The sequence below is a fragment of the Sciurus vulgaris genome (assembly GCF_902686455.1).
Source record: "Sciurus vulgaris genome assembly, chromosome: 8".
Lineage (NCBI taxonomy): Eukaryota > Metazoa > Chordata > Mammalia > Rodentia > Sciuridae > Sciurus > Sciurus vulgaris.
In genome coordinates, this window is record NC_136468.1 from 138,217,598 (window position 1) to 138,239,921 (window position 22,324).

The 22,324-nt window shown below is 47.8% G+C and overlaps 1 protein-coding gene across 1 annotated transcript in view; it reads left to right on the forward strand.

Moving 5' to 3' along the window:
- The window catches only part of GCN1 (GCN1 activator of EIF2AK4), a 59,845-nt gene that overhangs the window by 31,402 nt on the left and 6,119 nt on the right, over nt 1-22,324 (forward strand). Inside the window, exons 29-53 of the mRNA XM_079151213.1 lie at nt 582-709; nt 875-1,064; nt 1,262-1,332; nt 2,297-2,462; nt 2,783-2,977; nt 3,958-4,204; nt 4,585-4,706; nt 5,053-5,167; nt 5,992-6,171; nt 9,487-9,707; nt 11,375-11,443; nt 11,628-11,766; nt 11,855-12,051; nt 12,200-12,342; nt 13,881-13,998; nt 14,096-14,311; nt 15,600-15,764; nt 17,136-17,297; nt 17,545-17,637; nt 17,912-18,055; nt 18,152-18,421; nt 18,658-18,771; nt 19,248-19,478; nt 21,460-21,653; nt 21,761-21,875. Of these exons, the coding sequence (XP_079007339.1) occupies nt 582-709; nt 875-1,064; nt 1,262-1,332; nt 2,297-2,462; nt 2,783-2,977; nt 3,958-4,204; nt 4,585-4,706; nt 5,053-5,167; nt 5,992-6,171; nt 9,487-9,707; nt 11,375-11,443; nt 11,628-11,766; nt 11,855-12,051; nt 12,200-12,342; nt 13,881-13,998; nt 14,096-14,311; nt 15,600-15,764; nt 17,136-17,297; nt 17,545-17,637; nt 17,912-18,055; nt 18,152-18,421; nt 18,658-18,771; nt 19,248-19,478; nt 21,460-21,653; nt 21,761-21,875 (4,005 nt within the window). The remainder of the gene's footprint in view (nt 1-581; nt 710-874; nt 1,065-1,261; nt 1,333-2,296; nt 2,463-2,782; nt 2,978-3,957; nt 4,205-4,584; nt 4,707-5,052; nt 5,168-5,991; nt 6,172-9,486; nt 9,708-11,374; nt 11,444-11,627; nt 11,767-11,854; nt 12,052-12,199; nt 12,343-13,880; nt 13,999-14,095; nt 14,312-15,599; nt 15,765-17,135; nt 17,298-17,544; nt 17,638-17,911; nt 18,056-18,151; nt 18,422-18,657; nt 18,772-19,247; nt 19,479-21,459; nt 21,654-21,760; nt 21,876-22,324) is intronic.

Sequence of the window (22,324 nt, forward strand, 5' to 3'; positions counted from 1 at the left end):
AATTAGGTTCACGTTAAAACGCTTCTACCACCATACAGCATCATTTCACAGAAGACAAAAATCTGGGTGTCCTTGTTTTTCTGGTGTTGGGAATCAATCCCAGGGTCTTGCACATGCTCGGCTTGTGCTATTCCACTGAGCTACACCCCCTGGGCCACCCGCACCCCCCAAAAAAAGTGTTCTGAGGAGACTGAGCAGATAATAATTTGAACTGATTCTTAGCAATTTCTGGAGCATCAGTGTCTAGTGGAATCTTGTGCTGTCTATTGTAGTAGCCACCTGTAGCTGTTGAACACTTGAAGTGTGGTGGATACAACTGAGTAACTTAGTTACTTTTTTTTTTAATACCTTCATTTTATGTATTTATTTTTATGTGGTGCTGAGGTTCGAACCCAGTACCTCACATGTGCAAGGGAAGCACTCTACCACTGGGCTACAACTACCTTTAAACTGATTTAGCTTTAAATAGCCACATTTAGCTAGTGGTTGTATCTTGGATAGTACAGCCCAAATGGAGCCTAGGAGACAGGTGGTTGGAGGCCGAGCCTTACTCGCCCCACCCACCCCCCTCCCCTTCCCAGGGGCTGATGGAACTCCATATGGTATTGCCAGCACCTGATACCGATGAGAAGAATGGTTTGAACCTGCTGCGGAGGCTCTGGGTAGTCAAGTTTGACAAAGAGGAGGAGATCCGCAAGCTGGCCGAGAGGTGAGAGCCAATGGGAAACTGCTTTCTCCTGCCCTGTCCTCTCTCCCTTAGGAAACAGACACACCCAGTTTGCTCAGCCTCCAGGGAAAGAAGGGCTGGGCTGGGGCTGAAGGGGCAGGTGCTGCAGTAACTTGTCTGACCAGCCCCGCCCTCGGCCTTCTGCAGGCTCTGGTCGATCATGGGCCTTGATCTGCAGCCAGACCTCTGTTTCTTGCTGATTGACGATGTGATCTATCACGAGGCAGCTGTGAGGCAGGCTGGGGCTGAAGCCCTCTCCCAGGCAGTGGCGAGGTATCAGCGGCATGCAGCTGAGGTCATGGGCAGGCTCATGGAGATTTACCAGGAGAAACTCTATGTGAGTGACCTGGGCAGCCTGCTGTGGTCTGGGGGGGTGGGGGGTGATGTTTTGTTGGTCTCTGCTCTACCCCCGACTACTCTAAAAAGAAGGGTCTTATGGTCTCAGGGTAACTGTGACTGGTTTCCTGCCTCACAGTCCTGGTGCCAAGGCCATTATTCTGCCTAGGTGGGCATTTATCATCTTTTCTATTGCAGCGGCCGCCCCCGGTGCTGGATGCATTGGGACGAGTTATTTCAGAATCTCCTCCAGACCAGTGGGAAGCAAGGTATAACCCCTGTTCCAACTTTTCCCCTCCAGGCTTTCTGAGATGTAGCAGGTTGGCTGGGTGGGTGCTGTGAGGAGGCAGCATGTGATAGTAGGACAAGTGGAAGGAGAGAGCCAGACTGCCCTCAGAATCGGGAGACCTGAGTTCAGGTGGTGGCTTCTGTGTCAGCTGTGTGCCCTTGAGCATGATCCTCCTTTTCTCCAGGCCTCTGCTTCCTCACCTGTCTGCAGGTCACAATAACAGAACATGCCATATGGGGTGCTGAAATTAGACCATTGATAGTGTGTGAAGGACTCAGTATATATTAGTTTCCTTCCCCTCAGTTCCCACAGGTAGCAGCTGGAGGTTTAGGTAGGTGTCTGGGAGCAAGGGTGACCTTGGAAGGAACTTACTTCCCACAGAGCAGCCTGCCTGAAAATGTAGTAGGGTTGGTTTTCTGAATGACTGGCCCTGCTCCTCCACTCCTGTGCTGTTTTGTGTGTCAGTGTGGAGTGGTGTATGGGCCTGTCTCAGTTTCTTTCTCATTCCAAACTATCAGCTAGGGATAGGACATTGATTCTTTCTCCTGGTGACCTTCTTACTGCTCTGTAATAGTAGAGAATAATACCACTTTGCCTTGGGAGAATATGTACCCTTTTGAAGGCCTTCTTATCAGTTCCTTTACCTCTGTCCTCTTACCCCCTGCTTTGGAGATAGAGGGGTGGGCTTTGTATTCACATTTGGGGAAATGGGACACCCTGTAGCAGGTAAACTCAGGGCAGATGGCTTATCTCCATTTGACAGATGCATTGTTCTAGCGCATTGGGCAAGCACTGAGTGGTGGACTCGGCTGTGCCCTGCCCTGTCCTGGAAATAGTTTTTATTACTGTCTGGCTCTCTGTCCTCATGTGCTGGCACAGATTCCATCAGCATAGGAGGCCTCTGGCTGGCCCTCACCTGCCCACGTGCTCCTGCCTCTTTCCAGGTGTGGCCTGGCCTTGGCCCTGAACAAGCTTTCCCAGTACTTGGATAGCTCTCAGGTGAAGCCACTCTTTCAGTTTTTTGTCCCTGATGCCCTCAATGACCGAAATCCAGATGTCCGGAAGTGCATGTTAGATGCTGCCCTTGCAACACTCAACGCCCATGGGAAGGTAAGAGGGTTGTAGCCAACTGAGGAGATGGAATTGAACAAAGGGCACAGAGATGCTGAGTGTCAGAAATCCTGGCAGGACATTAGCCCCTGAAGGGAAATTATATTTGTATTTCTTTTGAGCCAAAAAGATCCTGAGAGGATGTTAAATTCTTGTAAGTCTCCCGTAGTCCTGCTAGAAAACTGAGAATCCTGCTAGCGTCATTGATTGACTGGCTTGTCAGGATGCCTGTCCCAGAGCCAGATTCAGGCTTGGTTGTTGGGGCAGAGACTGTCGTCCCATAGGGTTGACCTGTGTCTCTGGGGGACTGGATTTTCCAGGAGAACGTCAACTCGCTGCTACCAGTGTTTGAGGAGTTTCTGAAGGATGCTCCCAATGATGCCAGCTATGATGCAGTGCGGCAGAGTGTGGTGGTCCTGATGGGCTCGTTGGCCAAGCACCTGGACAAGAGTGACCCCAAAGTGAAGCCCATTGTTGCCAAGCTCATTGCCGCCCTTTCCACTCCCTCCCAGCAGGTATCTGCCATCTGACCTAGGACCCACAAGCCAGCTGGGGAATGGGCACCTGCTGGGGATAGGCTGTGGGATGCTAGGGGCTGCATGGGGCGGTCAGCAAGCAGTTGGCTCCTTTTCCACAGAGAGCCTGGTTTACAGTGGAGAGCACCTCTGGGGAGGGAACTTTGGTCTAATGGCTCTCCTAGCTATTTCATTTTTTCCCTGCTCATTCACTAGTACTTTTTTTTTGTGCTTAGTATACAGTGATTAAAAAATAAAAGATGAGCTTCCTCCTTGTCAAAGCTTCTCCTGGCCTTCTGCATGTGCTGGTTACAGGCACCATGGTGTAAAGCATTTTTTTTCTTTTTCTCTTTGTTGACCAACATGCATTTACATACAAGTTCTGCAATTTGCATTTTGAGCCAATGAAAGTGTCCTCAAAATTCACAGCTGGAAACAAATTTCCAAAATTGCGGTCAGATAGTATCAGAAAGCCCAGCCTGCAGAAGGGCTGCATGACAACTTTGCTGATCTTGAGTTGGGTTTTACGAGCTGTGACTAGAAGGCAGGAGTCTTTTGGTATCATCCAAATTGGCCCTGATCCTGTGAGGCCCAGCCCGATTCCCTGTGACCTAAGTTTTGAAACCAGAACATGTACACAGGCTGTTATATGGAGGCTCAGTAGCTTGCTTTTCTCTGGAGATCTTTCTTTCTGGGTGGGCCCATCCTTTGTGGTTTCCATTTCAGTTCTTCATTGATACCAGAAACAGTGCCAGAGGGCTGACATCCTTGTCACTAATAGGTCATAGTGTGTGCCCTCATGGAGTGCATGTGTGGTATGAGTGTATGAAATGCTGCTTCTCTGATGCCTTGTGACATGTGCAGCAGTGGCTGAGATAGGTCCTAGGGTGTCAAGTGGTGGGCACAGCATGGGGCTGGTGGGTGCCAGCAACCAGCCATTGTTGAGCTTGTGGCACTGATGAGGCAGGCCTCTCTGATAGGTCCAGGAATCCGTGGCCAGCTGCCTGCCACCTCTTGTGCCAGCCATCAAGGAGGATGCTGGAGGAATGATCCAGCGGCTCATGCAGCAGCTGCTGGAGTCAGACAAGTATGCAGAACGTAAAGGGGCTGCGTACGGGCTGGCAGGCCTCGTGAAGGGCCTGGGCATCCTCTCTTTGAAACAGCAGGAAATGATGGCAGCACTGACCGATGCCATCCAGGATAAGAAGAACTTCCGCCGGCGTGAGGGTGAGCCTCTCTGAGCTTGGTGCTGCCCACACGGGAGGTCGGTGCCCATGCTGCCAGAGAAGGAATCCACATTTCCTTCCCAGCTGAAGGGCGAGCGGATGACCCACCCCAGCCCCTTGTGTCATTTCTAACTCAACAGCACCCTTAGCTGAGAGATGTTTTGCCTTTCCGTTCGTGAGTCTCAGGAAGCAGTGGGTGGCTCCCCACCTCCTCCCCCCTCCACTCTGCCATCCCTGCTGTGGGTGCCGAGACAGGTTGCTACACTGTAGGACCGTAGCTGCCCTGAGTATTTCTGTAGGGTGAGGTTGCAGCTCCTTTTGTCCCCTGGGGCAGCCCCCAGAGGACATTTCGTTCCCAGCTGTCCCGCCTTCTGCCCCCAGGAGCCCTCTTTGCCTTCGAGATGCTCTGCACCATGCTGGGGAAGCTCTTCGAGCCTTACGTGGTTCACGTGCTGCCCCACCTGCTGCTGTGCTTTGGGGATGGGAACCAGTATGTGCGTGAGGTAAGTCCCAAGGCTGCGTGAGAGAAGCACATGAGGACCACTGCTCACGGGGTGGCTGCTGGGTATGAACCTTGGCCAGCAGAGCCTCTGAAGTGGCACAGAATCCCTACCACTGGAACCTCTCATGCCCACACCTGGGGCAGCCATGACTGGTATGGATTCCCCTCCAATTCCTTAAAATACTGCAGCTTTACGAGATGTGTTTTCGCTGTCCCTGTAGGCTCTGGCACGGGTCTGACACACAGACCCAATATGTGTTGTCACTGGAGAAGCATTAGCATTAGCATCAGACCTTGCCCCTTGCTTGGGTGAGGAGGCCCCTGAACGTCTTCTCTCCTCCCTTGAGGCTGCAGATGATTGTGCCAAAGCTGTGATGAGCAACCTGAGTGCTCATGGGGTGAAGCTGGTGCTCCCCTCTTTATTGGCTGCCTTGGAGGAAGAATCCTGGCGGACCAAAGCTGGTAAGGCCACTTCCTTCTGTCTCTTCCTCAGTTTCCTGCTTTGAAAACTGCCCTCAACAGGGATCCAGGCAGCCACAGTCCTGGTTCTGTGTGTGTGGTCTCCAGGGCAGGGGCAAGGCCAGTACTGTGCTCATAGGCAGCTGGGCCCTTCTATGGTTTGTGTGGGTTTTTAATTTTTATTTTTTTATGGTCTGGGGAAATTGAACCCAGGGGCACTCAACCACTGAGCCACATCCCCTCAGCCCTTTTTTGTATTTTATTTATAGACAGGGTCTCACTGAGTCACTTAAGGCCTCACTAAGTTGCCGAGGCTGGCTTTGAACTTAGAATCCTCCTGCCTCAACTCCCAAGCCACTGGTATTACAGGCGTGCCCCATTGCACTTGGCTGGTTTGTGTGCTTTTGCCCAGAACAGGTCTTTGACTTGAGCCATAACCCAAAATTAGAAAATCCTGAGCATGAAAGCTATTCTGTGACTTTAAGCTATTTACCCCCATAAACTCTTTTTTAGAAACATAATCATATCTGGAACCCTAATATGCAAAATAGATACAAGCAGAACTGCTAGAATTAGGGATGGGTTGGACTCTGGGCTTCCCACTTGGCCTTCTTTGGGGGAGGAGGAAACTGGGACCTGAGAAGTTTAGTGAGTTAGTCTGAGTGATAAGGCAAGGCCAAGCCAGGTCTCCCTTTCCTGGTTTTTCCTCTTTGCCTCATGCTACCTGCATCCTCTCCTGGGACCCTATAGCTTATCAGGCCTCAGAGGCCTTTAATTTCTCTACCCTCTTCCCTGGGACTGCTTGAGCATGTGTGTGCTGTCTGCAGGGTCAGTGGAACTGCTCGGAGCAATGGCATACTGTGCTCCCAAGCAGCTGTCGTCCTGTCTACCCAACATTGTGCCCAAGCTCACAGAGGTGCTGACTGATTCCCACGTCAAAGTGCAGAAGGCTGGACAGCAGGCGCTCAGGCAGATTGGCTCCGTCATCAGGAACCCGGAGATCCTGGGTATGCCTCTCTCATGAGGGAACTTACTCTGGTGGTCCCCCTCCCCTTTGGACTGCAGGAAATACTTTAAATTCTAGAATGCCCTTTTCTTAGAATAATAAGTTGAAAGGAGTTTGGAAACAGTCTTTTCTTCCACTGCTCTGGAGCAAGCATCACTGGCTGTATAGATAGGGACCCTGAGTTACTGACTAAGGAGCAGCTTGATTCTGAGAGATCCCCATGCCCTGAGCTGAGCTGTGAGGTCAGCAGAATTGAATGACAGTCTGGACCACATGAGCACCATTGTGAATGTTAGGTGCTTTGGGATCTGATTATTTCATCTCATTCCAGCAGGCCTGTGACAGAGGGTTGGGAAAGGCGAGTTCCGTAACCATACTGTTTAGTATGATTCTTTTCTGAGGAATGGGAAGAGGCGGATTTCTAAGAACAAAATCCAGCCAGCCACCTTGACTGACACATCAGTATAACGTTTTATTTTTATTTTTATTTAGTTATTTATTTTGTGGTGCTAGGGATCAAACCCTCGTTCACGTTAGGCAGACACTGTACCACTGAGCCACATTCCCAGCCCTCATTTTAACATTTTAAACTTCAACTTGGAGCATCACTGCCTAGTGTGTTTATTTCAGCTGGTATATTACTAGGCATTTGTTCATTTAGAAAATGATGAAGGTTTAAAAAAAAAAAAAAAAAAAAAGGTTTTTTTGTGTATGAGTGTTGGGGGTTGAATTCAGAGCCTCACACATGCTAGGCAAGTATTCTATCAGTGAGCTATACTTCCAGTCTTTATTTATTTATTTATTTTTAAGGGATGAGTAAGGAGAATTGGATTTTTTAAAAATTTAATTATTTATTTTTGCAGTTCTGAGGATTGAAGGCAGGGGTGCTCTATCACTGACTTACATTCCCAGCCCTTACTAAGTTGCCTGGGCTGGCTTTGAACTACTATCCTCCAACCTCAGCCTCCCAAGTTGGTGGAATTACAGGCGTGCACCTCTGTGCCTGGTTAGAGTTGGAGGATTGTGGTTTTTTTGTTGTTATTGTTGTTTTTGTTTTTTTTTTTTAGAGGAAAAACTTTCTTTAGGATAAAGAGGGCCATTACGTAGTGAAAAGTATTTCAGTTTTCTAAGGCTATATAACAATTCTAAGTTTAATACCCTCGAAATATATAAAACTAGAGAGAAATTAACAAACCCATTGTCATAGTGGGAGATTTCAGCACACTTCTCAATTATTGATAAAGGCAAATGGACAAAATTTAGTAAGAATACATGCTTTTAAAATTTTTTTCATTTTCTTTTATTTACATTTTTTCCAAAGTTTGTTGTATAACTTAGAAGTAAAAATTATTTATTAACAGGCACAACCTGACTTTTTTGTGGGGGCAGGGGAGTATCAGGGATTGAACTCAGAGGGCATTCTACTGCTGAGCCACATCCCCAGCCTTATTTTGTATTTTATTTTTAGACAGGGTCTCACTTTTGCTGAGGCTGGCTTTGAACTGGCAATCCTCCTGCCTCAGCCTCCCAAGCTGTTGGGATGACAGGAGTGCACCACAGCTCCTGGCTAACCTAATGTTTTGATACGTGTATACACTATGAAATGATTACCACAGTTAAGCTAATTAACATATCTGTCACTTACATAGCTTATTTTTTGTGGTAAGAACATTTGAGATCTGTTTTAGCAAATTTCAAGTATACAACAGAGTATTACTAACTATAAGCACCATGCTTATAAGCACCAGAACTTCCTCACCCTACCCAACTGAAGCTTTGTACCTTTTGACCAACATCTCCCCAGCCCTGACAACCACTAATCTGCTCTGCAGCTGCAAGTTCCACTTTGACAATGCCCAGTAGCCCTGGGTATTTCTCAGGCCCAGAATAGCTTCATGGCTATCACATGAGTGGAAATGCCTTCATTTGAGAATCCAGCATGAGTCTCTTTTTTTAAATGGAGATATAATGGAGATATAATTTGATTTCAGTGGTACTTAGAATATTCACAAAATTGTTTCAGTATCACCACTCTCTAGTTACAGGATGTTTTCATCAGTCAGAGAGAAATCTTAGGTCTATTAGCAGTCTTTCTTCATCTCCCCTCCTCCACGTCCCCTTAACTCTTGACAACCACTAACCTACTTTCTTTCTCTCTGGATTTTCCTATTCTGGACATTTCAGACAAACCATACAACATCTATATGACCTTTTGTGTCTGACTTCTTTGACTTAGTGTGATGTTTCTGTGGTTCCTCTAGGCTGTAGCACATATCACTCTTTCATTCCTTTTTATGACTGGATAACATTCCAAAGTGCAGCTGAATATATGCTGTGTTTCGTTTGTCCGTTTATCCATTAATATGCTTTTGGGTCATTAAGATTAATCCTGCTCTGAACTTTTGAGTAAAAGTTTTTGTCTAGATATATGTTTTTAGTTTTCTTGGTTAGACACCTAGGAATAGAATTGCTGGTCATATAATGACTCTGTCACACTTTTTGAAGAGTTGCCAGACAGTTTTCCAGTGTCCAGATGGCTGCACCGTTTGACATTCCCAACAGCAATGTATGAGGGTCTCAGTTGCCAATACTTGTTATTATCTGTCTTCTTTATTATAAACTTCCTAGTGGGTGTGAAGTGACATCTCATTGTGGTTTTGATTTACATTTCCGTAATGATCAATGATTTTGAGCATCTTTTCATGTGCTCATTAGCTGTTCGCATGTCTTCTTTGGAGAATGGTGTATTCAAATCTTTTGTCCACTTTTAACTTGGTAATTCTTGCTTTTATTGTTGGCCAACATGGATCTTTATAGTGGTTAAACTATAAGATAAGCCACGTATTCCTTTTGGAATTTCTTTTGCTGAGCTGTTGATGTTGAATATTTGAGAACTAATTTTTATCTCGTCTCGACTGTTCTAAGTATTATGTACTTCATTCCCACCACTGATTCAAGGGCATTCATTAAACAGGTTTTTTCACAAAACCCCTGTTTTGTTGCTGGTTCCCAAATAAGGTTCCTGGTTCCTAAGAAGCAACACTGCAAAGGCTCAGCACTTCGGCCATAGCTAAGTGCCACCTGATCACAAGTTGTAGTGCAGAAGGGTGACGGCTGTAACCTCTACACAGTGACCTCTTTGTCCTGCAAGTGGAGCAAGGATTGCTGTCTGCAGGCAGACTGGCTTCTGCAACTGAAAACTTGTAGGGATTCGGGGCGGAGGTGCCTCAGTCTCCCTGCTCTTCTGATCTACTTTAGTTCTGCAGCCACTTCATGGACTTGTGTAAACCAGCCTTTCTCCTGTGTGGACCTGCAGCCATTGCCCCAGTCCTGCTGGATGCCCTGACGGACCCATCAAGGAAGACCCAGAAGTGCCTGCAGACCCTGTTGGACACCAAGTTTGTCCACTTCATTGATGCCCCGTCACTGGCCCTCATCATGCCCATTGTCCAGAGAGCCTTCCAGGACCGTTCTACAGACACACGGAAGATGGCAGCACAGATCATTGGCAACATGTACTCCCTGACAGACCAAAAGGTAGCAGCTACCAGGGGCTGGTGTGGTTCAGACGGATAGATCCTGGTTTAGGATTCAGAGTACCTGTCCACAGCAGACAAGAGGGGATGTGGGCACTGGTCCCTGATTGTGTTTATAGGGAGAATGGGCCATTTGGGGTAGGAGGTAGAAATCTGGGCTCCAGGGCATCTTCAAGAGTGTGGTGGTTCAGGTCCCTACTAGTTGAGTCCTTAGCTGAGATCCGACCCCCTTAGGTCCCTTTTACAGACTGAGGTGGAAGAAAGACGTGCCATCTCCATGGACGTTTCAGGAGTTTGATAAAGTAGTCACTGCTTTCCCTCCTTGGAATGTTTTCTTGTCATGAATGTCTCTTCTGTAAACCTCTTAGAGGAGTTTGGTCTAGTTTGGGAGACTTGTCTCTGTTCATTTTTTTGCTCCCCAAAACTTGCACATGTGAGTTCAGCATCTACCACAACTCTGCATTGATGGACAAAAGAAGATAAAGTGGAAAGTTATGTCAATCCTGGAGAATTCGAGAAATTAAAAAATCAGAAAAACAGCTGGGCATGGTGGTGCATGCCTGTAATCCCAGCAGTTTGGGAGGCTAAAGTAGAAGATCACAAATTCAAAGCCAGCCTCAGCAACTAAGGCCCTAAGTAACTTAGTGAGGCTCTGTCTCAAAATAAAATATTAAAAAAGGGTGGGAATGTGGATCAGCAGTTAAGTGCCGTGGGTTCAATCCTCGTTACAAAAAAAGGAAAAAAAAATTTACCCATAGTCCCCCAACACTAAGATAATTAATGCTTTTACATTCCATTTTTTAAAAATTTATATTCCTAGCTGGGCACTGTGGTGTACACCTATAATCCCAGCAGCTCAGGAGGCTGAGGCAGGAGGATTGCAGTTTCAAAGCCAGCCTCAGCAAGAGCAAGGTGCTAAGTAACTCAATGAGACCCTGTCTTTAAATAAAATACGAAATAGGGCTGGGGATGTGGCTCAGAGGTCAAGTGCCCCTGAGTTCAATCCCCAGTACCCTCTTCCCGCCAAAAGATTAGATTCCTGAACATTCTTTCCAAATTATAGCAAGTTGCTTATAAAACTGATTTTTAGTAGTTATATAATAGCCCAACAAGTTTGTTCCATAACTTATATAATTCTGTCATCGGTCATAAGGGTCCAAGGTTTTTTTTTTTTTTTTTTTTTTTTTACTATTTTAAGGAAGGCGGCAGTGAACATAAGGCATTTTCTATATTTAAAGTTATTCCCTAAAGTTGAATGCTACGTCAAGAGATATAAACATTTTGAGATGAAGAAAGAGATGATAAAGAAATTTTGAAAGAAAGATACCAGGAATATGAGGATTCGGTAGTTTAGGCAAGCCTTGGTCCCAAGGGAAGGGCTGGAGGAGTGGCGCTTTGGACTGTAGCTGTTAGCTCGCTCTGACCTGCTGGGGAGGGCCTGAGCATCCTTCATAGCTTCCCTGAGCATTTGCCTCGTTCCCTCCCGGGCCTGGTGCCTTGCTCCTTGTTAGTTACCCACCTGTTGGGTGAGAAGTTAGGTTTTCATGCTTGGGGGCCTGCTACGTGCTCCCTGTCAACAGAATGGTGAGGTCAGAACCCACAGCAGAATTGGGCCTGGAGAAATCAGGAATCGGGCCTCTACCTGAGTTGCCTCTTGTGTTGTGGCAGGACTTGGCTCCCTACCTGCCTAGCGTGACACCTGGCCTGAAAGCCTCTCTTTTGGACCCTGTACCTGAGGTGAGTCTGGAGTGGGAATAGCTCACGATTTTAGCCCAGTCTCTAGAAAAATGGATTCCCCAAAGCTGCTTTTATTCCTGTTGGTCAAAGGAAAAGGTTTGGGGTCCCTCCCTGCTCCTTCATGGCTAGAGCTCTCATTCTGAACCGTACTGCCTCACGGTTCCCATTCTCCGTTTCCTAACAGGTTCGGACGGTATCTGCCAAGGCCCTGGGGGCCATGGTGAAGGGCATGGGGGAGTCATGTTTTGAGGACTTGCTACCATGGCTGATGGAGACGCTGACCTATGAGCAGAGCTCTGTGGATCGCTCAGGCGCTGCACAAGGTGAGGCCAGAGCCGGCACAGGGGCCAGACTGGAAATGCCCTCAGGGGGCCCTCAGATCCAGTGGGTTCATTCTGCCTTGTGTCACAGGGTTGGCTGAGGTCATGGCTGGCTTGGGGGTGGAGAAGTTGGAGAAGCTGATGCCAGAAATTGTGGCAACAGCCAGCAAAGTGGACATCGCACCCCATGTCCGAGATGGCTACATCATGATGTTCAACTACCTGCCCATCACGTTTGGGGACAAGTTCACCCCTTACGTGGGACCTATCATTCCCTGTATCCTCAAAGTAGGTACCAGTGATCCCTCTAATGATGAAGGAATTGAGAGCAGGATGCCACTGCTCTTCTAGAGAGCCACAGCTGCCTGCCTCTGGGGCCAGCTTTGGGTCTGGGTGCCACAGGTAGTCCTTGCTGACCCACCCTCTGCATGTCCAGGCTCTGGCTGATGAAAACGAGTTTGTGCGTGACACCGCCCTGCGTGCAGGCCAGCGAGTCATCTCCATGTATGCTGAGACAGCTATTGCCCTGCTGCTGCCCCAACTGGAGCAAGGCCTCTTCGACGACCTTTGGAGAATTCGGTGAGACCTTTAGCCAGAAGGCCTGATGGGCCTGAGCTTTGTAATTTAGGAACTCTCTCAGCTGTCTCCAGACTTGATTTTAACCATTTTGTCACCTTCCAGTTCCTAGAGCAGTTTCTTATTCTGACTCTGTTTTAAACAGTTTCCCGTACTCAATCCTAGTTTATATTCATATTTTCATGGTGGGCTGGGGGTGTAATTCAATGGTAGAGTGCTAGCCTAGCTTGTGCAAAGCCCTGGGTTCAATCCCTAGTATTGGGGGGGAAAAAAGATTTTAAATGAATAGTCTTTTATCTCAAAATTCCACTTCTAGGAATTTCTTCCAAGAACATATTTGGTTAAGTACTTAGAACTATATGCAGAGGATGTTTATTTCAGTTTTGCTTATCCTTCGAAAAACTGTGGAGGTCAGTTGAAAAATATCTCATAGCACATCTGCAGAGTGGACTTTTATTCAGCTACTAAAAAGAATAGAATGTAACCATATTGGCTGACCCAGAGAGCGCCTCCACCTGTTGGTAACAGGGCAGTGCAGGCAGTGGCCCAACTGTGTAGTGGGGTTTGTGTGTGTGTCAGTGTAGACAGGGGGTAGTAATAGTATCAGGATGGTTGCCTGGGTGGTAGGAATTTGGGAAATTGTATTCTTCCTTTAATTTTTTTTTTTTTTTTAAATTGTATTTTTCCTTTAATATTTTTTTTCAAAGTTGTAGATGGGCAGAATGCCTTTATGTTGTTTATTTTTATGCAGTGCTGAGAATTGAGCCCCATGCCTCACATGTGCTAGGCAGGCACTCTGCCACTGAGCTGCAGTCTCAGCCCTACTTTCTTCCTTTATATCTTTCTGCATTTCTTGTTTTTTTCAGTTTCAGTATTACTATTATTTTTCTAACCATTAAAAACTGTAAAACTTTTTTTTTTTTTTTTTTTTTTAAATACTGGGGATTGAACCCAGGGGTGCTTTACCACTGAGCAACATCCCTAAGCCCTTTTAATTTTTTGTTTGAGACAGGGTCCTACTAAGTTGCTCAAGGCCTTGCTAAATTGCTGAGGCTGTCCTCAAACTTGTGATCCTCCTGCCTCAGCCTCCCAAGTGACTGGGATTACAGGTGTCCATACTTAACTGTAACCCTAATTGAATTTGAGGAGAAATGAAGTTCATCCTTTTGGGCCTCTCCAGGCTTCTCCACTTGTAATAATCTTTCTTGCTTTATTTCCTGGTAATGCTTCCCTTTTGTGTTCTTTCTCATAACTTTTATTCTGGAAATTTTCACATAAGCTTCATTCTTTTATATATATATATTAGTTGTAAGTGGACACAGTACCTTTATTTTATTTTTATGTGGTGCTAAGGATCGGACCCAGGGCCTCACACGTGCTAGGTGAGCACTCTACCACTGAGCCACAACCCCAGCTCCTTAACTTACCTTTTTAAGATAAATCCCTTAAATATTTTGGGTACATTTCCTTCTAGTCTTTGTGTATTGCTGGGCTGTGTCCCATACTTGAGGCATCATGACTGTTCTTGGCTTCCTTTGCAGGTTCAGCTCTGTTCAGCTACTTGGGGACCTCCTGTTCCATATTTCAGGGGTCACTGGGAAGATGACCACAGAGACTGCCTCTGAGGATGATAACTTTGGAACTGCTCAGTCCAACAAGGTTGGTACCTGGCTTTGCTGAGGAGAGGGTATGCCCTGGTGCCTTTGCTCTGGCGGCTTCACCACCCTGTGTCTCTGTCTCCTTCTTTGGGCTGTAGGCAATTATCACTGCTCTGGGAGTTGACAGGCGGAACCGGGTGTTGGCAGGGCTCTACATGGGCCGCTCAGACACCCAGCTGGTGGTGCGTCAGGCATCCCTGCATGTCTGGAAGATCGTCGTCTCCAATACCCCCCGCACCTTGCGTGAGATCCTGCCCACTCTTTTTGGGCTTCTGCTGGGATTCCTAGCCAGCACGTGTGCCGATAAGAGAACGGTAAGCTTCCTGGACCTTGTTGTGGCCCAGCAGCCCCTCATGCCTTCTTTCAGAGTTCCTTGCCCTGCAGAGCCTGGGAGAGAGCCAAGGGTCCTCTGTTTAACAGAGGAACATTAATTATTTACTTAGTCATTCAGCAAATGTTTACTATGTGCTAGTAAACAAGGACCTAGCATCTGGGGACATATGGAGAAGAAAGGCAGACTTAGTCCTTATCCCGAGAGCTGCATTCTGGTGGAGGAGATGCATGTTAATCAGATCATTGTATGAACAGATGTCCGGTGCAGCTTTGACAAGTGCAGCACACACTTATGCATGCTCACGATAGGGGCATGTGGCCTGGAGAGAGCATCAGCAGGTGCTTCTCAGAAGAAAGTCTGCTTAAAGGTGAAAGTTGAGTAAGCGCTAGCCAGCTGTGGAGGTGGTAAGAGACTATTCCAGACAGAGGGAATAGTGCTTTAGATACAAGGCCAGGGTATGCAAAGGCCCCATTGTGGGCAGACCACGACACACCATGTTGGGCAAGGCCATTGTGACTGGATTGAGGAATCAGGGAGGAGCAGGTCTGGCATGAGAAGGCTGGAGCACCAGTTAGAACAAACGGGGTTCAGTGGTTCAGAGCAGGTGCCCAGTTTGGGCTGATGATCGCTTCTGCCAGTCCCATTTGGGGCACTTCTAGTCCCTGACCTTGGGAAGCAGATTATGTACTTGGCTATGAAGAAGGGTTTGCATGAGACCTTAGAGAGGAGATGGGTTTTTCCCTTAAAACATTTGTTCCAAATTCAGCTCCCCTTGAGCAAGAGCACAGGGATACATTTTCAGTGATCCAGGGAAATCGGCCTTGACTTTGTAGCCTGTGATGAATTTCATGTTCACTTATAAGGTGCTCTTGTTTTAGGGTGTGTAGATGTGTGTGAAACGGAGTTCTTTCGTAGTGTGTTTTGAGCACCATCGGGCCTCTTTATGATAAGACATTGGAGTTAGTGACTGAGATAAAGCCTGGAGGTTCTAGGACCCTCATTCTGGAGTTGTTCTCTGGGTGCTCTGGGTTTTGCAGGGAGTTAATGTTTTTAGTTTTCTGGGGATTGGACCCAGGGGTGCTTAACCTCTGAGCCACATCCCTAGCCCTTTTTTTGTTTTTTAAAAACATGAAGGCCTGGCTAAGTTGCTAAGGCTGGCCCTGAACTTGCAATCATCCCATCTCAACCTCCCAAGTTACTGGGATTACAGGCATGCGCCACCACACCTGGGCTGGGAATTAATATTTTGACTTCATCTTTATTGACAGATTGCAGCAAGGACATTGGGAGATCTTGTCCGGAAGCTGGGGGAGAAAATCCTCCCTGAGATTATCCCCATCCTTGAGGAAGGCCTGAGGTCTCAAAAGAGTGACGAGAGACAGGGTGTGTGCATCGGGCTGAGTGAAATTATGAAGTCCACCAGCCGCGACGCTGTGAGTATCTTCCAGGGGCCCTGTCTCTGGGTTAGGGTGGGGGGGGGGTCACAGGAGATCTGGTTAGGGTGGCAGTCCTGGTTAGGTCTGTCCTCAGAGATGCACCAGCCTCACTCTGGAAGGGACTATTGGCAGCAGGGTGCTGGCCAGGCCACTTGCAGATTTTACTTTTTTTCTCAGTTTTGCTGTCAGTTTTGCAGCTAAGAGCTAAGCCATTTGGAGGCCTCCTTGAGTGGCCTTTGGAAGCTGGAGATGATTCGATACTCCTAAAGTTGGTACAACCTAGTGCTTTTCATGTCACTCTACCATTTAGGTTAAAATGTGTGGTGCCTCCTTAGTGGGAAGGGAAATATGTGCACTCGAGTGACTGAGGGTGGCAGGGAGGGGGAGTGGTGTACACTTGTTCTCAGGAGAGGAGTTGTAAGAATTGAAGTACCAGTGGGTGGAAATGTGTTGTCTCTAGCAGTATTTCTGTTTCCATAGTAGCAACGTTCAAGGGGTTTGGAGTACTTTATTTCTAAGGTTTGACCTTACTTTCTAAGGTCATTGATCGTCGAAACACTCCTAGAGAGTAGACTGGGAGTGTGTAATGGGCCTCGAGCCGGTTGACAGTCCAGAAACAAGTAAGTGGATGGCCAGTTAGAAATGTAAGCGAGCAGCTAGTTTCTTAGCCTCAGCATCCTGGTTTGGTTTACTGGATTCGTCTCCTCCTGTATCTTTATTAGTGTGGTCCTACATTTGTTTTTTTCAACTTGCATTTGGCAAAAAATTGAAAAAAATTTTGTCACCCAAGAGAGTTGTGAATAATTGAGAAGTTACTGAATCCTTCAGAGGCTGAGTCATGCCTATGAGGTGCCCATCGTCCAGTGGCAAGGCTGGCACATCAGCCAGTTGGTAGATTCAGAGTGAGCTTTGCTGTGGTGGACTTGATTGCCCAGGGAGCAGTGCTATCACTGGGCTGGTGGATACCCAAAATACATTGGGTTGAGGCTTAAAGAAGGACTTGAGAGTTTTCCAGAAGGATGAGCAAAGGAAGAATCCAGGGGAAAGGGAGCCAGATCCTGGAGGTCTTGCCATGCACCTACGTAGTTAAAGCTCTTGAATATGAAGTTTGGGTGAGGAATTCATGGGGTGTGTCATGCATCCTCCCTGCTTTTGTGTGTGTGTGTGTTTGTGCGGTTCTGGGGCCTGGCACGTACTAGACTAGTGCTCTACCACTGAGCCACAGCCTCGTCCGCTCTACTTTAACAACATGACTCCCAAGAGAGTCATGGCTCGACTGGGTTGTAGTCCTTGGCCTAGTCCCTTCACTTGTTTCTGCTCTCCCTTGGCCTTTTCTGCCTTAATACACCTGTGCTTGCACTGTTGCAGGTGCTCTATTTCTCCGAGTCCCTTGTGCCCACAGCAAGGAAAGCTTTGTGTGACCCCTTGGAAGAGGTCCGAGAGGCAGCAGCCAAGACTTTCGAGCAGCTGCACTCCACCATTGGCCACCAGGCTCTGGAGGACATCCTTCCGTTTTTACTGAAGCAGCTGGTGAGTGGATCTGCCACACACCAACCAGTGTGGCCTTTACTGTCTTTGTAGCACCCAAACTCAGCAGGGTGCCTTTGCCATGGCAGTTGGAATGTGGGCCTCCAGGGGGAGTGGCTTTGTGCTTTTCCTTGGACAGTAAGTAAATTGGGTGCAGTGGGGGTAAGGAGGTGGTTGGTATAATTGGTTCAGATATCAGAGATGTGGCAGGAGCCAGCTTCTTAGGGCTGTCCCCAATGTTCTTCTGCAGGATGATGAGGAGGTGTCAGAATTTGCCTTGGATGGTCTAAAGCAAGTTATGGCCATTAAGAGTCGTGTGGTGCTGCCTTACCTCGTGCCCAAGGTAAATCCCAACACGTGGCAAACACTGGCCCTGAAGCCACATTGTTGTTCCTGGGCCTGCTGTGAAGACCAGTTCTGAGCACAGACATTGGGGGCCTGGTGGGTGGAGCGTGGGCGGGGTGCTTCTCCCCTGTGCTCTGAGGGCTGAGGCAGGACCTCATCTCTGAGTAGGACTGGTTCCCTTGCTTGCTATTCCGTCCCCAGAGCCCAGTGCCAAGGCTGGCACTGAGCAGGTGCAGCGTTCATCAGCTTGCTGTTGTTCATCCTTCCACCAGCTGACGACGCCACCTGTCAATACCCGGGTGCTGGCTTTCCTTTCGTCTGTGGCAGGTGACGCTCTGACCCGTCATCTTGGTGTGATCCTTCCGGCAGTCATGTTGGCCCTAAAGGAGAAGCTGGGGACTCCAGACGAGCAGCTGGTAAGGGGGTCTCGGTCACTCCTGTCATTTTCTAATAGCCATCCTGTCCCATCCCTGAGAATCTCTGCTCAGCACACTTGTCCTCTGTGGCTTTAGGAGATGGCTAATTGTCAGGCTGTGATCCTCTCAGTAGAGGATGACACTGGGCACCGGATAATCATTGAAGATCTGTTGGAAGCCACCCGCAGCCCTGAGGTGGGCATGAGGCAGGCCGCCGCCATCATCCTCAACATCTACTGCTCCCGCTCCAAGGCTGACTACACCAGCCACCTGCGGAGCCTGCTCTCAGGCCTGATCCGCCTCTTCAACGACTCCAGTCCTGTGGTTCTGGAGGAGAGCTGGGATGCCCTAAATGCCATCACCAAGGTGAGGGGACCACTGGCCCACAACAAGCTTTTTATTGGAGAAAATTCCAGACGTTTATAATAATGGGTTCTGACAGGATTCCCCTGTATACCCATCACTCAGCTTCAACGCTGATCTGCTTGTGGCTAGGCCCGTTTCCACCCCCGCCACCCCTTCCCACGGCCTCATTATTTTGAAGCAGTCCTGAGAGGGAGGGCTGCACGTCATCATGGCTGCTTTTTCCTGGATTCCCACAGAAGCTGGATGCCGGCAACCAGCTGGCACTGATCGAAGAACTGCACAAAGAAATCCGGCTCATAGGCAATGAGAGCAAAGGCGAGCATGTTCCAGGGTTCTGCCTCCCAAAGAAGGTAAGCCAGGGCCTGGAGGGGCAGGGCGTTGCAGCATGCAGCCTTCCTGTGCCCTCAGCCCTGGCCTGGGTCTGCAGCATGTGCTGGATCAGTGGCACGTCAGTCTGACTTCGTGCTTGAGTGTTCCTCAGCACCTTCACATGCAGTGTGCTTCTGCCATGGTGGCTGGATGGGGACAGGGTGCATGCTGCCCTTGGTTTAACCTACGAAGGCCATCTCAGCCAGACCAAGTGGGTTGCGGAGGTAGCAGCAGTGTGTGTTACCTCTGTGTGCTTATCCTATTGGGGCCCTTGTCCTCTTGCCACTGTTCATTAAACCTTTTCCCCAACCAGCACCCTTTTCCTCCTAAGATTCAGCCCAAATTGGCATCTCCCAGTTGACTAGAGGATGATTGTCAGGAGCACCTTGCTTTGGGTGGGAGACATGTGGGCCCAGGGCCTTTGATATTGGTCTTTCAGCTGTGGTTCTCTTGTCAGGGGGTAACCTCCATCCTTCCAGTACTGAGAGAAGGAGTCCTCACTGGCAGCCCTGAGCAGAAAGAGGAAGCAGCCAAGGCCCTAGGCTTGGTGATCCGCCTGACCTCAGCTGATGCCCTGAGGCCCTCCGTGGTCAGCATCACTGGCCCCCTAATTCGCATCCTGGGGGACCGATTCAGTTGGAATGTGAAGGCAGCTCTGCTAGAGACACTCAGCCTCTTGCTAGCCAAGGTGAGTGAGTGATGAGTTTGTTCTTTTGGTCCACTCAAATCTTAGAGTATAGCCATCTGCAGGACACTGACATGAGATACCTGTGGCAGCAGGGTGACAGCTTTATTACGGAGAAATGGCATAGCAGAGGGAGTTGAGCCCACAGACTGTAGACAGACTACACTACGGTTCAATTCCTGGTCCTCCTCTTAGTAGCTACATGACCAGAAGGCCCTGGAGAAAGCCATGTAACCTCTGAGCCTGCCTCTGAACTCTGAGACGGATGACACTGCCTGCCTTCTGAGGGACTGCTCTGTGGGGATTAAGTGAACTAATGCCAGACACAGTGCCTGATATACTAAGCACTCGGTACACAGTGGTGGTGATTTTGAAGAATCAATTTTAAAGGAAAGAAGTCAGGGCTATGTAAATACAATGAAAACACTGTTAAAGTTACTTCAGCTCTTTATTATAGCCACTTCAAGGGAAATGCAAACAATCTGGTGAGAGAATGAGAAAGACCTTTTTGTGGTGCTGGAGATTGAACCGAGGGCCTTGTGCTTGCAAGGCAAGCATTCTACCAACTAAGCTATATCCCCAGCCCTGAAAGAGACATTTGAGAACAATCAAAGTGACTTCGTTTTTTTGCCAAAAGTATAAGAGGAAAGATCTAATATGGTAACCATTTCAGATGTTCTTATGGGGTGGTAATTAAACTTCTTAGACTTAAAGTATAAATGGAGCCAAAATTCATTGTTTTAAAAAAAAAATCTTACACAGGTTTGGAAGCAAATGCATACTTAAGGTTTGTAGTGTGCAAGTGGGAGCAATTCCCTAGCTACCAAATGGGATTGTATCGGCCTCATTTTGTGAATTTTTTTAAAAACAAAATGAAGTATCCCCTTCACCTCATATTCTGTGCTATATTTTTTCTGTGGTATTTTTGGAATCACAGACACAAGTGGAGCTCTTACCTCATGGAACTCCCATGATGGGAGCTTTTCAATTCAGATTTACCGTCTTCCCCTGCTGCATGCCTTGGGGGCAGCCTGCAGATCTGTTTGAATCCATTGTTTCCAGATGTTCATCGGCATTGAATCTCTAGACAGCCACTTGGAGATTCCTGTTTTATAAGAACGAAATTTTCTCTTTATTTATTTATTTATTTATTTATTTTATGTGGTGCTGAGGATCATATCCAGTTCCTCACCACTGAGCTACAACCCCAGCCCCAAGGATTAAATTTTCCCTTGCTCCACATGTGTTTTAACAAAAGTATGGGGTGTAGCTCAGTGGTAGAGCACTTGCTTAGCACATGTGAGACACTGGGTTCCATCACCAGCACCACATTAAAAATAAATAAAATAAAGGTATGGTGTCCATCTATAACTAAAAGTGTTTTCGTTTTTAAAAAGTGTGCCTGCTTTCTGTGTCTAGTTAGGGAGTGAGCTGGGAGTTGTACTGAGGTGGATGCAGATGTGTATCAGGTGGACTCTCCAAGGTCATTTGTGTCATGGACTTGTTCCAAGGGGCACTCAGTGTGCAGAGCTTGACCTGCAAATCCATTGTTTAGAAGCTAGTGCCTTCTGTTATGTGGACATCTCGTGCCTTGGCACGAGAACTCTACTTTAGCATTGCTGACCATCATCTGTGTGCCCCTGCTTTTTAATGGATTCAGAGAAGGAGGATCTGAGTTGCTTGTCCTTCTGGGTGGGCTTCACTGAGCTAAGCTTTGATACAGCCAGGGATGCAAGGTGGCTCCCTCTGGCAGTCATTGCTGCTACCACCTCCTCTTCCTCCTGCTTCCCCTGGTGTGATGGAAGATGCTGAAAACAGTTGAGGAGGCTGAGCGAAACCTATCTGCTGTTGCTAGCCTGTGTGAGAGCTTGGTTAACTCTGGGTGGCCTGTGATTATTGTTTGCTTTCATGCCTGCAGTAGTAGTATACTGTGACCTTGGAGTCCACCACAGCAGTGATCTTGGGGTGTGTGTTTTTCCCACAGGTTGGAATTGCTCTGAAGCCCTTCCTACCCCAGCTGCAGACCACCTTCACCAAAGCCCTGCAGGACTCCAACCGGGGCGTGCGCCTGAAGGCTGCTGACGCACTGGGGAAGCTCATTTCCATCCACATCAAGGTGGATCCCCTCTTTACAGAGCTGCTCAATGGAATCCGTGTCATAGAGGACCCAGGCGTCAGGTAAGGTGCTTCTGAGGAAGACAAGGCAGCTGCTTCAGGCTGTACCTATGCAGGTAGAAGGCAGTGGTGGGGAAGAGAGGGGTTAAATCAGTGCGTTGGTTCCCTAGGGACACCATGCTACAGGCCCTGAGGTTTGTGATTCAGGGAGCAGGTGCCAAAGTGGATGCTGTTATCCGGAAGAACATCGTTTCGCTCCTGCTGAGCATGCTGGGACATGATGAGGTACGTCTGCAGTTGGGTGGCTGGGCTGGGGGCTCTGCTGTTTCTTATCTCCTTTCTTTGCTTCTCCACGTATTATTACTTCGACTACTTTACAGCTTACCAAGTGTCTGCTCAGATTGTGGAGGAGTCATGCAAATGTTACTGATGTTATTGAATCTTGCTTTAAAAAAAAAATATTTTTTTTGGTGCTGGAGATTGGACCCAGGGCCCCCAGCATGATGATTCTACTTTATAGATAAGGCAAGTAAGATTTGTGCCGTCTCAGGTCTGTCTAATTTTAAGTCACTTTTCCCTCTCTATCCCTCATTTCCCTCTTTGTAAATTGAAGATATTCATTTATTGGTTCAGGAAACATTTATAGATATGAAGGGCCTGTGTATGAGGCCTCATGGTCGCAGACCTCAAGAAATTTAAGAATCAGATAGGATAAACCATCTTTGCTGTCTATC